The 12674-nt window shown below is 37.3% G+C and overlaps 1 protein-coding gene across 1 annotated transcript in view; it reads left to right on the forward strand.

Moving 5' to 3' along the window:
* Nucleotides 1-12674, forward strand: part of LOC114203611 (acyl-CoA-binding domain-containing protein 5-like) — a 294339-nt gene that overhangs the window by 270141 nt on the left and 11524 nt on the right. The window contains exons 4-7 of the mRNA XM_088025517.1: nucleotides 4844-4970; nucleotides 6593-6665; nucleotides 11651-11765; nucleotides 11864-11896. Of these exons, the coding sequence (XP_087881643.1) occupies nucleotides 4844-4970; nucleotides 6593-6665; nucleotides 11651-11765; nucleotides 11864-11896 (348 nt within the window). The remainder of the gene's footprint in view (nucleotides 1-4843; nucleotides 4971-6592; nucleotides 6666-11650; nucleotides 11766-11863; nucleotides 11897-12674) is intronic.

The raw sequence follows: 12674 nt of genomic DNA on the forward strand, positions 1-12674 counted from the left end.
AGAGTCCTGGGATCGAGCCCCAAGTCAGGCTCCCTGCTCAGTGGGGAGTCTGCTTCTCCCTCTCCTTCTGCCACTGCCCCTGCTTGTGCTCTCTCTCTCTCAAATAAATAATAGATTGTATTTATTTATTTGAGAGAGAGCACACACAAGAGGGGGGAGGGGCAGGGAGAGAGAGAGAGAGAGAGAGAGAGAATCTCAAGCCAACTCCCACTGAGCCCAAGCCAGAAGCCTGACTTGGGGTTCAAGATCATGACCTGAGCCAAAATCAAGAACCTGAGGCTTAACCGACTGAGCCATCCAGGCGCCCCTCAGCTTTTTCCTTGAACCAATGCTCCTTTATTTCCACAGTTAATTTTTTTTAAGATTTTATTTATTTATTTAATTGACAGAGAGAGAGAGAGAGAGAGAGACAGCGAGAGAAGGAACACAAACAGGGGGAAGGGGAGAAGCAGGCTTCTGGCCGAGCAGGGAGCCCGACGCGGGGCTCGATCCCAGGACCCTGGGATCATGACCTGAGCCGAAGGCAGTCGCTTAACCAACTGAGCCACCCAGGCGCCCCTCCACAGTTAATTCTTTTTTAAAGATTTTATTTATTTTGGGGTGCCTGGGTGGCTCAATTTGTTAAGCATCTGTCTTCGGCTCAGGTCATGATGCCAGGGTCCTGGGATCGAACCCCCGCATCTGGCTCCCTGCTCAGTGGGGAAGGCTGCTTTTCCCCTCTCCCCCTGCTGCTCCCCCTGCTCAGGCTTTCTCTTGAGCTCTCTCCCACTATCTGTTGAATGGAGAAATAAAATCTTAAGAAAAAAAAAAAGCAACTGCAAACGCAAGAAAACTAGAAGTGACCACACATGCCCAGGGAAAGGCTCTGAAAGGACTTGAGAAGAATTTTAGTTTTACCTCAGGCTGATCCTCCCACAGACAGCCTACAACAATCAACAAACCCTAACAATAAACAAAAGCAATAACAAAAAACAGGAAACCCTGGGGACAGGGGAGAATCTGATATCCAGAGTTACCACATTATTAGATTCAAATGCCCAGTATTCCACAACAACAACCAAAAAATCACATGGCATACAAAAAACAGTAAATATGGACCAATGAAAAAAACAAAACAATAGCAAATATCACTCATAAAGATCTAATTAATGGCACATATACTAGAAAAAGATGTTAAAACAACTGTTTTTAAAGATGCTCAAAGAACTAAAGAAGGATGTGGAGAAAGTTAAGAAAGCATTGTGTGAACAAAATGAAAATATCAGTAAAGAAACAGAAAATCTAAAAAGAAACCAAAAACAACTCATTTGCATTTGCCTACTAGTTAATGATGTTAAGGATCATTTAATGTACTTATTGTCCATTTTCATATCTTTTTTAGAGAACTCTATTCAAGCTTTTTGCCCATATTAAAATCTGATTGTTTTTTTGTTGTTGGGTTGTGGGAACTAGTATTTCAAATCAGGGGGAGAAGATGGATTGTTCAATAATGGAGGGCAACTGGGTAAAATTCTATAAAAAATTTAAAAATTGTCAGGCGCCTGGGTGGCTCAGATGGTTAAGCGTCTGCCGTCGGCTCAGGTCATGGTCCCGGGGTCCTGGGATCGAGTCCTGCATCGGGCTCCCTGCTCCTTGGGAGCCTGCTTCTCCCTCTGCTTCTCTCTCTCTCTCTCTCTCTCCCTCTGTCTCTCATGAATAAAAAAATAAAATCTTAAAAAAAATTTAAAAATTGTCACAACTTTCCATGTTTGTTTCTTAAAGGGAAATAAAATATTTGGATGAAAATGCAGACCTTTTATGCACCGTAACCAGTCCCTCTACCCATCAAGGCAATCACTAGCATAGATTTATTGTTTCTCTTTTTATTGAAAAACAACTTTATATACTAAGTTGGTATAAACAATTTGTAATTCTGTTTTGTGTATTTTATATATTCTAAAAATTTATTTTTTCACGTAACATTATCTTCTCAAGATTCATAGAGTCTAGCGTAGTTTACTCCTTTTCGTTGCTATATGGTATTTCATCGTTCCTGCGTTCCATATTTCATTATGTACTCGCCATTTGAAGGTATTTTGGTTGTTTCAAACCGCTTAATACTACAAACGGCTCTCTGATGAGTATCCTTATATCTGTCCCCATGCACACACGGGTGAAAGTTTCCTAGAATTTATGCTAACAACAGAAATTGCTTCATTAATAGGTATGTGTATTTTCATTTTTGGTAGAAAATACCAAATTGGTCTCCATTAGGTTGTATCAGTTTACACTCTCATCAGGAGTGTATGAGATCTGGGTGTGTGGGTGGCTGAGTCGGTCAAGCGGCTGCAAGCGGCTGCGTTCAGCTCAGGTCCTGATCCCTGGGTCCTGGGATCCAACCTGGCGTCGGGCTCCTTGCTCAGCAGGGAGCCTGCTTCTCCCTCTGCCTGCCGCTCCCCCTGCTTGTGCTCTCTCTCTCTCTCTCTGTCAAATGAATAAATAAAATCTTACAAAAGAAGTTAAAAAAAGGGAATGTATGAGCGCTCTGTATGTTCATATTCTCATCAGCATTTTATATTGTCAGACATAAGATCATTAGCAGGACTGAGGAATAAAAAGTGGTATATCATTGTTGTTTTAATCTGCATTTCCCTGATTATTATAGAGCTTATCTTCCCATTTGTGTTTTTGACCATTTGTTATTCCTCTTCTGCTGTGTGCTAGTCTTTTCCCTGACCCATTTTTCTATGGAGTTTTTTGTCCTTTGGTATTAATTAACTGTAAGAATTCTTCATTCTGTACAAAAGGTTTTTTTGTCTATTACAGATTGCTTCAGTTAGAAATTCCATTTTGCTTCAAGCAATAAAACCCTACGGAAAGACAAATGTCTATATTTTTCTTGGATCAGATTTTGCACAGACCGTACCAGGCCGGTGCCGTTGTTCATGAAGCTACCAAGGACCGCGGCTCCTCTTCCCTTTCAGTTTTCACCAACTTGGTACATGGCTTTCATCACTGTGGGACAAGGCAGCTGCTATACTTCCATCTATTTCAGCATTTCAAGGATAAGAAGGATGCAAGTAAAAGGCAAAGGCTAAAAAGGGCAAAGGGGTGCTCCAGCTAAATCTTTACGCATTAAACACCTTCACGGAATCTTGCCATTTGCAATGATGTGGATGGAACTAAAGGGTATTATGCTGAGCGAAATAAGTCAATCAGAGAAAGACATGTATCATATGATCTCACTGATAGGAGGAATTCTTAATCTCAGGAAACAAACAGGGTTGCTGGAGTGGTGGGGGGTGGGAGGGATGGGGAGGCTGGCCGATGGACACTGGGGAGGGTGTGTGCTGTGGTGAGCGCTGTGAATTGTGTAAGACTGATGAATCACAGACCTGTACCCCTGAAACAAATAATACATTATATGTTAAAAGAAAAGTAGATAGTAGGAGGGGAAAAGGGAAGGGGTGGAAATCGGAGGGGGAGACGAACCGTAAGAGACTACGGACTCTGAGAAACAAACCGAGGGTTCTAGAGAAGAGGGGGTGGGTGTTATTAAGTATTGCAACTTATACCACTCATGCATACAATTTGAATTTTTTTTAAAGATTTTATTTATTTATTTGAGAGAGACAGAGAGCACGAGCAGGGGGAAGGGGCAGAGGGAGAGGGAGAAGCAGACTTCCTGCTGAGCAGGGAGCCCGACATGGGACTCGATCCCAGGACCCCGGGACCATGACCCAAGCCGAAGGTTGATGCTTAGCTGGATGAGCCACCCAAGCACCCCACAATTTGAAATTTTTAACATAAAAAAAGTTATATATACACTAGGGACATATATGAAGACTAATTTTCAATGGAATTGATGTGTCCAAAATTACAGAGGTAGGAAGTGAGAAATGTCTTTTTTGTTTTTTAAGATTTTATTTATTTATTTGTCGGAGAGCACAATCGGGGAGCAGCAGGCAGAGGGAGAAGCAGACTCCCTGCTGAGCAGGGAGCCCCACACAGGACTCGGTCCCAAGACCCCGGGATCATGACCTGAGCTGAAGGCAGATGCCTAACCTACTGAGCCACCCAGGTGTCCCGAGAAATCGCTTTTATCTTGGATTAATTCTTTTTCTACCACAGCACACACTGGTTGATTTTAGCCAAACTTCCTTATTCATCAAGAAATTGAAATTTGGCCAAGAAAATTGAGTTTCTTTCTTCTTTTTAAAAATGTTTTATTTATTTATTTATTTGAGAGAAACAGAGATAATGAGAGAGAGCAGGAATGGGAAGAAGGGGGAGAAGCCGACTCCCTGCTGAGCAGGGAGCCCGACTGGGGGCTTGATCCCAGGACTCTGGGATCACGACCTAAGCCGAAGGCAGACGCTCAACCAACTGAGCACCCAGGCGCCCCGAGGAGTTGAATTTCTTAATATGGAAGTTCCGTTAAGCAGAGTGTACATTTAACTTTTTCATTTATGCTAGTCAGTTTGGTTTGTCACAATCTTTGAATAAAAAATACATTATTATAGTTGCATAATGCAGTTATTCTATATTTTCACGTATTGCTCTTTTTAAATGACATTTGCCAGTTATTTTAATAACACCTACGGCCTGTTTGTTCATTTATTCTTTTATTTACTGGACTATGTTAGGCATTGTTATTTAAGTGTAAAAATCTGAGTTTTTTTAAATCAAAAGAGTATAGCAACTACCAGAGCCATAACGTTTGTTTCTGTAAGACAAAAATAAAAGGTTATCTGAACTATTGATGAAATATTTAAAAATCACTATTGGTATAGCTCAGCTGATTTCTAGCCTTAGATTGTCGATTGTATTCTCCAGTGATCTGTATTTAATATGTTTCCAATAGGTTCATTTCAGCCAACAAATGAAATGATGCTCAAATTCTATGGCTTCTATAAGCAGGCAACTGAAGGACCCTGTCCCTGTAAACTTTCAAGGCCTGGATTCTGGGATCCTATTGGAAGATACAAATGGTAATTTCACATAGAGAGCTATGAAAGGGATTTTATGTTAGTGACATAATTATCATATGACTTATTTGTGTGGTTATGTATTAGTCTGAGCAGAAGTGTTCTAACGTACTAGATCCAATTTTTATCTTCCATGTGCTTTTAACACAATTTCATACAAATAGAAAAGTCTTGGGGAAGAGAAGAAGATAAAACCAAAAGGTGTATCAAAGATTAAAAAATATCATTTTCAGTTAGTCTTTCCTTTGATAGAGTTTTTTTCATTTATCGTAAGAAGAGCAACTCCCAAAATCAGTTAAACAAACAAACTCTTCTGCCTCTTGTACCTACCAAGAAAAATAATGACTTTACTTGCCAAGGGACACTGTTTGCCTTGAGCCTTTAGACGATAACTAGGCGTATGACTAAGGGACTGCTGTGCTAACTTTTTATCTAGGCTGTGTTCCTCCTGTCCCACTGTACTTGAATAGAAATTTGATTTTTAATATCCTTAAGAAAATCATAAAATAGCCGGAGATACCTCTGTAACATAGACTGTACGTTATGAACAGAGTATGCTAATTGGTGAAGCATGTCTTAAGAGCCACACATTTTGATGGCTTAATATCTTTCTTTTTTTTTAATTCCATTTATGTATTTGAGAGAGAGAGAGAGAGAGAGAGAGAGCACATGCAGGGTGAGGGGCAGAGAGAGAAGCAAGACTCCCTGCTGAGCAGGGAGCCCGATGCAGGGCTTGATCCTAGGTCTCCGGGATCATGACCTGAGCTGAAGGCAGATGCCCAACTGACTGAGCCACACAGGTGCCCAATGGCTAAATTTCTTTACACTGCATTGGAAGTCCTTAAACTCTTTTGAGGATTTCTTAGTACTGTACTTTCCTCTAAGTTCTTTATGAATAGTCATAGATAATAGGTCAAATGTAATAGCAGTATGTTACCTAATCTGTTTTAGGAAAGTTGATTTACTTTATGATTTTTCCTCAGAAATGACCATTGGTTGATTTAAACTGCTTCTGGAAAAAATATGTAAAAAGAAAGGTTTTCATTTTAGGCAAAAATTTCAAAGGACTCTTCTCATCATCTAGGGGTTTAAAAATGTCCTCTGCCTCACATTTTTGGTTTTTTAGAAGTAGGAAACCACTTGTATTTTTTGAGTGTATAAGTTAGACTCCTGTTTAAATTAATGGAAACTTTTAAGCAAAACTTCTGTTCATTTAAAACATGGCTGTGATAGTTCATTTCATGTAGAGTTCTAAAATGTTCATTTATGTCACTGTTCTTTATAATATAAAATTTTTGAAGAGTTCCTAGCAAATATTTTTCAACAGTCTATAGTGTCTGCTGTATACTATATATAATATAGTCTCTGTAATCTATAGTCTATAATCTATAGATGGGCTGTGTATTTACTAGTTTTAAATACTATTCAATTTGACAGTTTATTTACTCTGATCCTTTTCTTTAAGATGGTACATTTAAAGTGATCCTTTGAGAGCATAATATCTTTGTGTAGGCTTTAAGTAGAGAGCCCGATTTAAATTAATGACCCTATAGCATTGACTACAAATTGTATTCTGAGCCATTGGAAAATGTGTCTTTTTGTTATTTGGATATTCTCATTTCTAGGGATGCTTGGAGTTCATTGGGCGATATGACCAAAGAGGAAGCCATGATTGCATATGTTGAAGAAATAAAAAAGGTAGGGGAAATAATTCACAGCAGAAAATGAAAATATTCATGGGGCACCTGGGTGGCTCAGTTGGTTAAGCATCTGATTCTTGATCTCAGCTCAGATCTTGATCTCAGGATCATGAGTTAAAGAAAAAAGGAAGAAAATGAAAATATTCAGAGCAGCTCTAATTTAATTTGTTATCAAGCAAATTAGCTGCTTTGTTTTAAGGAACAAAGAGATTATAATATATTAGGATATAACATCTAAGTTATTGAATTTATTAGTGCTTTATCTGTCTCCTCAATGTTCATCTTAAGGTCAATGTTTTTTCCTTAAGATCACATTGTAGTGATGTGATTTTTCTTTTTTTTCCATCTTCTCTCTCTTTCTCCGTTGTCAACTTCTTCAGAAAGTTTGGAAATAGGAATCTTTTGAAGTACTGAAATCCCTTTCTCAGGAATCTGGGAAGTACCTGGGCTGTCTTGAAACCATTTCTGCTTTGGAACTTTTTACTTAGGAGAAATAGTTAACAACCCTGCCCCTCAGTGTTCTCATCAAGTTTGACCCACAAATTGAGATATTCCTATCACAGGACTTCTTAGTAACAAGCCTTTTTCTGTGAATGCAGAGATCCTTCAGAAGCAGAATAAGAGAAGGATTCTTTTAATGTCTCATAATTAAGAGGGAGAGCATTCCTTACTGTTGTCTGTTCAAGGGATTGTTTTGAGGAGCAAATTTATGAAGAAATCTTGGATTTTAAAGATACTCTTAGTGTCTGTTTATAAAGCACCGTTTCTATTTTGGAACTGGATCAGAAATTGTGAAATTTAGGTCTGTTTGATAATCTTAAATAAATTATCTGTGAACATAAAGAAAATCCGTAAAAAGGAATACTTCTTTTGCCAGATTGTTTGGCAGTGTTACTTTCTAGAAGTCATTTCTATTTGGTTGATTGAGCTTCATTTGTTTTGTTTTATTTTGTTGTCTTCTATACTGCTCAAAGTTGTGCCCTTTGTTAAATTTTCGCAGTTTATTTACTTAGTGGACCTGGTTTATCTATAACAGAAGGCAGAGTTTAGTCCTTTTGGCTGTTAACTATATCAGTAGCAAAATAACAAAGGCGCCTTTCAAAAGCAGAGAGAGCAACTCTGGCTCCCTTTTTGATTTGGTGACTATTCCTTTCCTTTCTTTAAATATCATTCTAATTTTTAGGACACACTTCTATCATGTAAAGTTGAATTGACACATTGGGTCAAATTTTCCCCTTTTCCCTATACGATTTGTTTAATTAATGATGTACCACAGTTTAAAGTGGGAGGGAGATGGATTTAAACTGTAACTGCTGCCGTTTAGTTGTCTTAAGATACTTCAACTGTGCCTGTAGATTTCCGTAACTGCTTCTCTAATTGAAAGGATACGCCAGCTATTTCCATTCAGACTTTTAAAATTTCATTTTTCATATGGTGAATATAATAAAATTTATAGTAAACTTTTAGAGATAAATCTAGGAATGTTAGGATACCCATCAATTGAAAATTTGATTACTTTTTGAAAGTATTTTCAGAGAATTGCTTTTGTGGACATCAGCAGATAAAATTGTATGCTTTTAAATAAGGATGTTTCAGGGGGTCCGAGGCACCTGGCTGGCTCAGTTGGTAGAGTATGCAACTCCTGATCTCAGGGTTGTGAGTTCGAGCCCCATGCTGGGTATAGAGATTACTTAAAAATATACGTATGTATTAAATAATGGTGTGGGGTAGTACATTGTCCCAAAGATTTGATCACTGAATTTGGGGCATTTTTTATTTTTTTAAAGATTTTATCTATTTATTTATTTATTTATTTGAGAGAGAGAGGGAGAGGCAGAGGGAGAGGGAGAAGCAGGCTGAGCAGGGAGCCCGATGCTGCGCTAGATCCCAGGAGCCAAAGGCAGACACTTAACCGGTTGAGCCACCTGGGTGCCCCGGGACTTTTCCTAATTGCAATAATTTACTAATTGAACCCGTTTTTATTTTTTTATTTTTATTTTTTATTTATTATTATTATTTTTTAAAGATTTTATTTATTTATTTGACAGAGATAGAGAGAGGGAGAGCACAAGCAGGTGGAGTGGCAGGCAGAGGGAGAGGCAGAAGCAGGCTCCCCGCCGAGGAAGGAGCCTTGACGTGGGGCTCGATTCCAGGACCCTGGGATCGTGACCTGAGCCGAAGGCAGCCGCTCAACCGACTGAGCCACCCAGGCGCCCCTTGAACCAGTTTTTAAATTATATTTGTAAATATGGTCCACTGTGCTATTGCTCTTTAGAATTACTTTTTTAGTATACATTTCATTCTGTGCTTTTGCCTTCAAATGTTTAAGGAACTTATCAATTTAATTTATATCTTTTAATAGGTAATATTTTGTGGAAAATTGCTTTTTGTATTTTATAAACTGTCCAGTGAAATATCACTGAAAAAGTTGCTGGAATCAAAAATTCTTTTAAAATAATTTAATAGGATTTTAGCTTTGAGAGAACAGAATAATGTGGTTTGTGGGAAATAATCCATACTTCTTTAAATAAAGTTAATTTTGATTCATAATCAAAAGGAAATATAAAATTTTATTTTCTGTACGAACTTTACAGGCTATCTTTTTTTGTTTTTGTTTTAAAGATTTTTATTTTTAAGGACCTCTACACCCAGTGTGGGGCTCGAAATTACAACCCCAAAATCAAGAGTCGCATGTTCTACCGACTGAGCCAGCCAGCCGCCCCCCAATTTTATAGGCTTTCTTAATGAGGATTTCTGGAGAATTCAGCCAGACCTTGAAAAATATGCAGTATGTCTGTTGGATTTAAAGAGAGATCGGTATACTCAACTCTGGCTGCCCATTGAAATCACTAGGGTGATTTTGTTTAAAAAAAAAAAAAATGCCCCAGCATAACCCCAGACTAATTATTTCAGGATTTCTAAGAGGATGGGATAATCGCTATACTGAAGGGAGGATTAGAACAGACTCTCACAAAAGATGGAACCTGAAAGCTACCATGGGTGAGGGTCTGGTCGGTAGGTCTACAAGTCCAGAACATTGGCGTTCTCTTTTTAAGGCTTGACTGCTAATAACCATCTTTTGGAGATTTAGAGAAAAACCAGAATGCTAATTTCTTTTTTTTTTCTTCCCCAGAGCGCTAATTCCTTAAGTTACAGTGGGTGTTATACTCTTCTACTGCACAACAGGCTCAGGATTGAGATATAAGACACTCCTCAAAATGCCAGAGGCACTTGAGAAACTGTAAGATTGTCTACTGAACAGAGCGTAGAACACTGGAGATTTGGATGACATTAAAAGATGTGTTCATCTGACCAAAAAAACAAAAAACAAAAAACAAAAAAACTGAGGAATTTCATCTTTGCTTGCTTTACAATACAGCATATCTGTACCTTTGATAGGATATTTTCATCATACAGAATTGATGTTTCGTACCAAGGAAATGTGCTAGAGAAACCTAGAAAAATTATTGTGCTTTGGATGCTGTTTTTCGAGTCCCTGCGGTTCACCAAATAGTCTTCATTTGGATAGGTTACAATCCAATTGACTTGATTTAGTTCACCTATACTGTAAATAAAATCTTCTCTGGGGTTAAGGAGTAGTTACCTAGACTGAGATTTGGCTGGCATAGTTCATTCTGTATAATCTCTCAACACACCCCCGCCTTGTGTATTAAATTCCTTGTATGTGCTAGATGCTGGGAATACAGGAGTGATGAAAAACAGATGAAGGCCTTGTTCCACTGAGCTTACATTGTATTGCGAAAGATAGGCAGTAAGCAAACAATAAAGCAGGGAGAGTGACGGAGGAGTCTGAGGTGGTTCTTAATTTTAAAGATACAAGTGGCCACTTTAAAACTGTGTGTAAGCTGAAAAATATGCAAAAGTGATAGAGGATTTTGGTTCCTTTAAGTAATAAATGTGTTCATCTTAGTAATAAAAGTAATATATGTAAATGAAAAAATCCAAACATCAAAAAAAAGTATAAAATGAAAAGTGAGTCTTCCCTATTCCTCCGTTTTAATTGTTTAAGTGATAATTACTTTTAAATCTGTTTTGTAGATTGATTCAGAAAACACATATATGTATCTATATCTTCTTATTTAAAAGAGAAAAAAACTAATGATGGTATCATACTACTACTGTTCACTAACTACCTTTGGCCTGTAAAAAAAAAAAATCCAGATGTTTTCCCAGCAGCGTGCACGAAGCTAACCTTAGTCTTTTTTTTTAATTCTTATTTTTTTAAAGGTTTTATTTATTTATTCATGAGAGACAGAATGAGAGAGAGGCAGAGGGAGAAGCAGGCTCCCCACGGAGCAGGGAGCCCGATGTGGGATTCGATCCCAGGACCCTGGGATCACGACCTGAGCTGAAGGCAGACGCTTAACCAACTGAGCCACCCAGGCGCCCTAACCTTATTCTTTTTAAATATCTACAAAATATGTCCTATATGGAAATATTTTCTTTTATCAGTTACCAGTTGATGGCTATTTATTTGAATGCCTTTTCAGTTAGTTTACCTTGCTCTTTAAATTTGATGATTCTAAATTGGCCCATAGGTGTGAAGGTGACTGAAAGTGTTGACCATTTCCTACTTCCCTTTTGTGCCCTTTTAGAAACACTACCTTAAAGAACAGACAAATAATTTTACTCTAACCCCAGAATTTTCTGTTGTATTTAACATTAGTGCCCTTAGTTTTTAACGCACAATTTAGAGGTTATTGTGTAAAATTTTAAAAGAAGCCTATGTAAAACACAGTCTTCAAAATGAAGACACTTTTAAATCCTTAATATACTTGAAACTTTTCTAGAAGAGTGTACAATTTAAGTATGTAATTGATATAGATACTTTGGGGAATCTATAAATGAACATCAGATCTCAAAAATATTACTAAATAAATTGTAAATATTATATTATTTGGTACTAGTGTATATGAGATTAGTAGTTTGTGATTTCACAAGATTTGTTTCTTTTGATTACAGATTCTTGAAACTATGCCTATGACTGAGAACGTTGAAGGGTTGTTACATGTCATAGGTCCTTTTTATGAAATTGTAGAAAACAAAAAGAGTGGCAGAACTTCTGATTTAACCTCAGGTTGGACTGTCTTACCTTGTTTTTAATCCAGCAACTGATATATTATGCATGCATTAATATTTATATGTCTAATTTTTTTTTTTACTTTCACATGCCAGTCCGACTGGAGAAAATCTCTAAATACTTAGAAGGTAGGAATAATGACATCCATGTAAACATTTTGTTTAAAATTTACATGCCAAAAGATTTTTCACAAATTTATATACCTTATAAGCTTGTCACTCAAGAGTTTTCATTCCACACAAAAATACATTGCATAAAGTTAAAAAATATTATAAATGCTTAAGTTTTAACCCTTCAATTATTAAAACATGACAGGTGGCTCACTAAATATATACAGAATTGTAACAGAATTCATGATTTTATTTTGATAGATCATACTTTCTGATTTGCTTTCTGGATTAAATTAACAGTGCCATGGCTAAAATGGTTTTCTAGCTAATTTTAACATGGAAATGTTTATAGTATGGTTTAACTACATAGTGTAGTAACCTAAAACAAGACATCAGTGAATTCACTTAGCTTGGACTTTGTTTTTAGATTCTAATTTCGTGTTCTCAGGAAAGAATTGAACGACTTATCTTTTACATACTAGCAGGAGTTGAATAATAGGCAAGTTTGCTGGCATTAACTGTAAACATTTGCTCTTTAAATTTTTTTTTTTTTTTAGAAAGCAGAGTGAAATGAGCCTGTAAGAATTACTTCAAATGAAAATTATATATGTTTTATTTTTCTGGCATCCCTATTTACAAGGTATCTTTTACTAATTGGCAGAAATTAGGGGTTTGCAAACAGTTACCTCCCTGTCTGTCATAAGATCTACAGTTTGTGTCTGCAATAGTAACTGACATGCTCACTGAGCATAACGCTCATATAACCACATCCTCCATAGCTGACTTGCCTAAAGGA

Source organism: Eumetopias jubatus, unplaced genomic scaffold (assembly GCF_037043125.1).
Source record: "Eumetopias jubatus isolate StellerSeaLion01/CBP00866 unplaced genomic scaffold, mEumJub1_p1.0 scaffold_8, whole genome shotgun sequence".
Taxonomy (NCBI): Eukaryota; Metazoa; Chordata; class Mammalia; order Carnivora; family Otariidae; genus Eumetopias; species Eumetopias jubatus.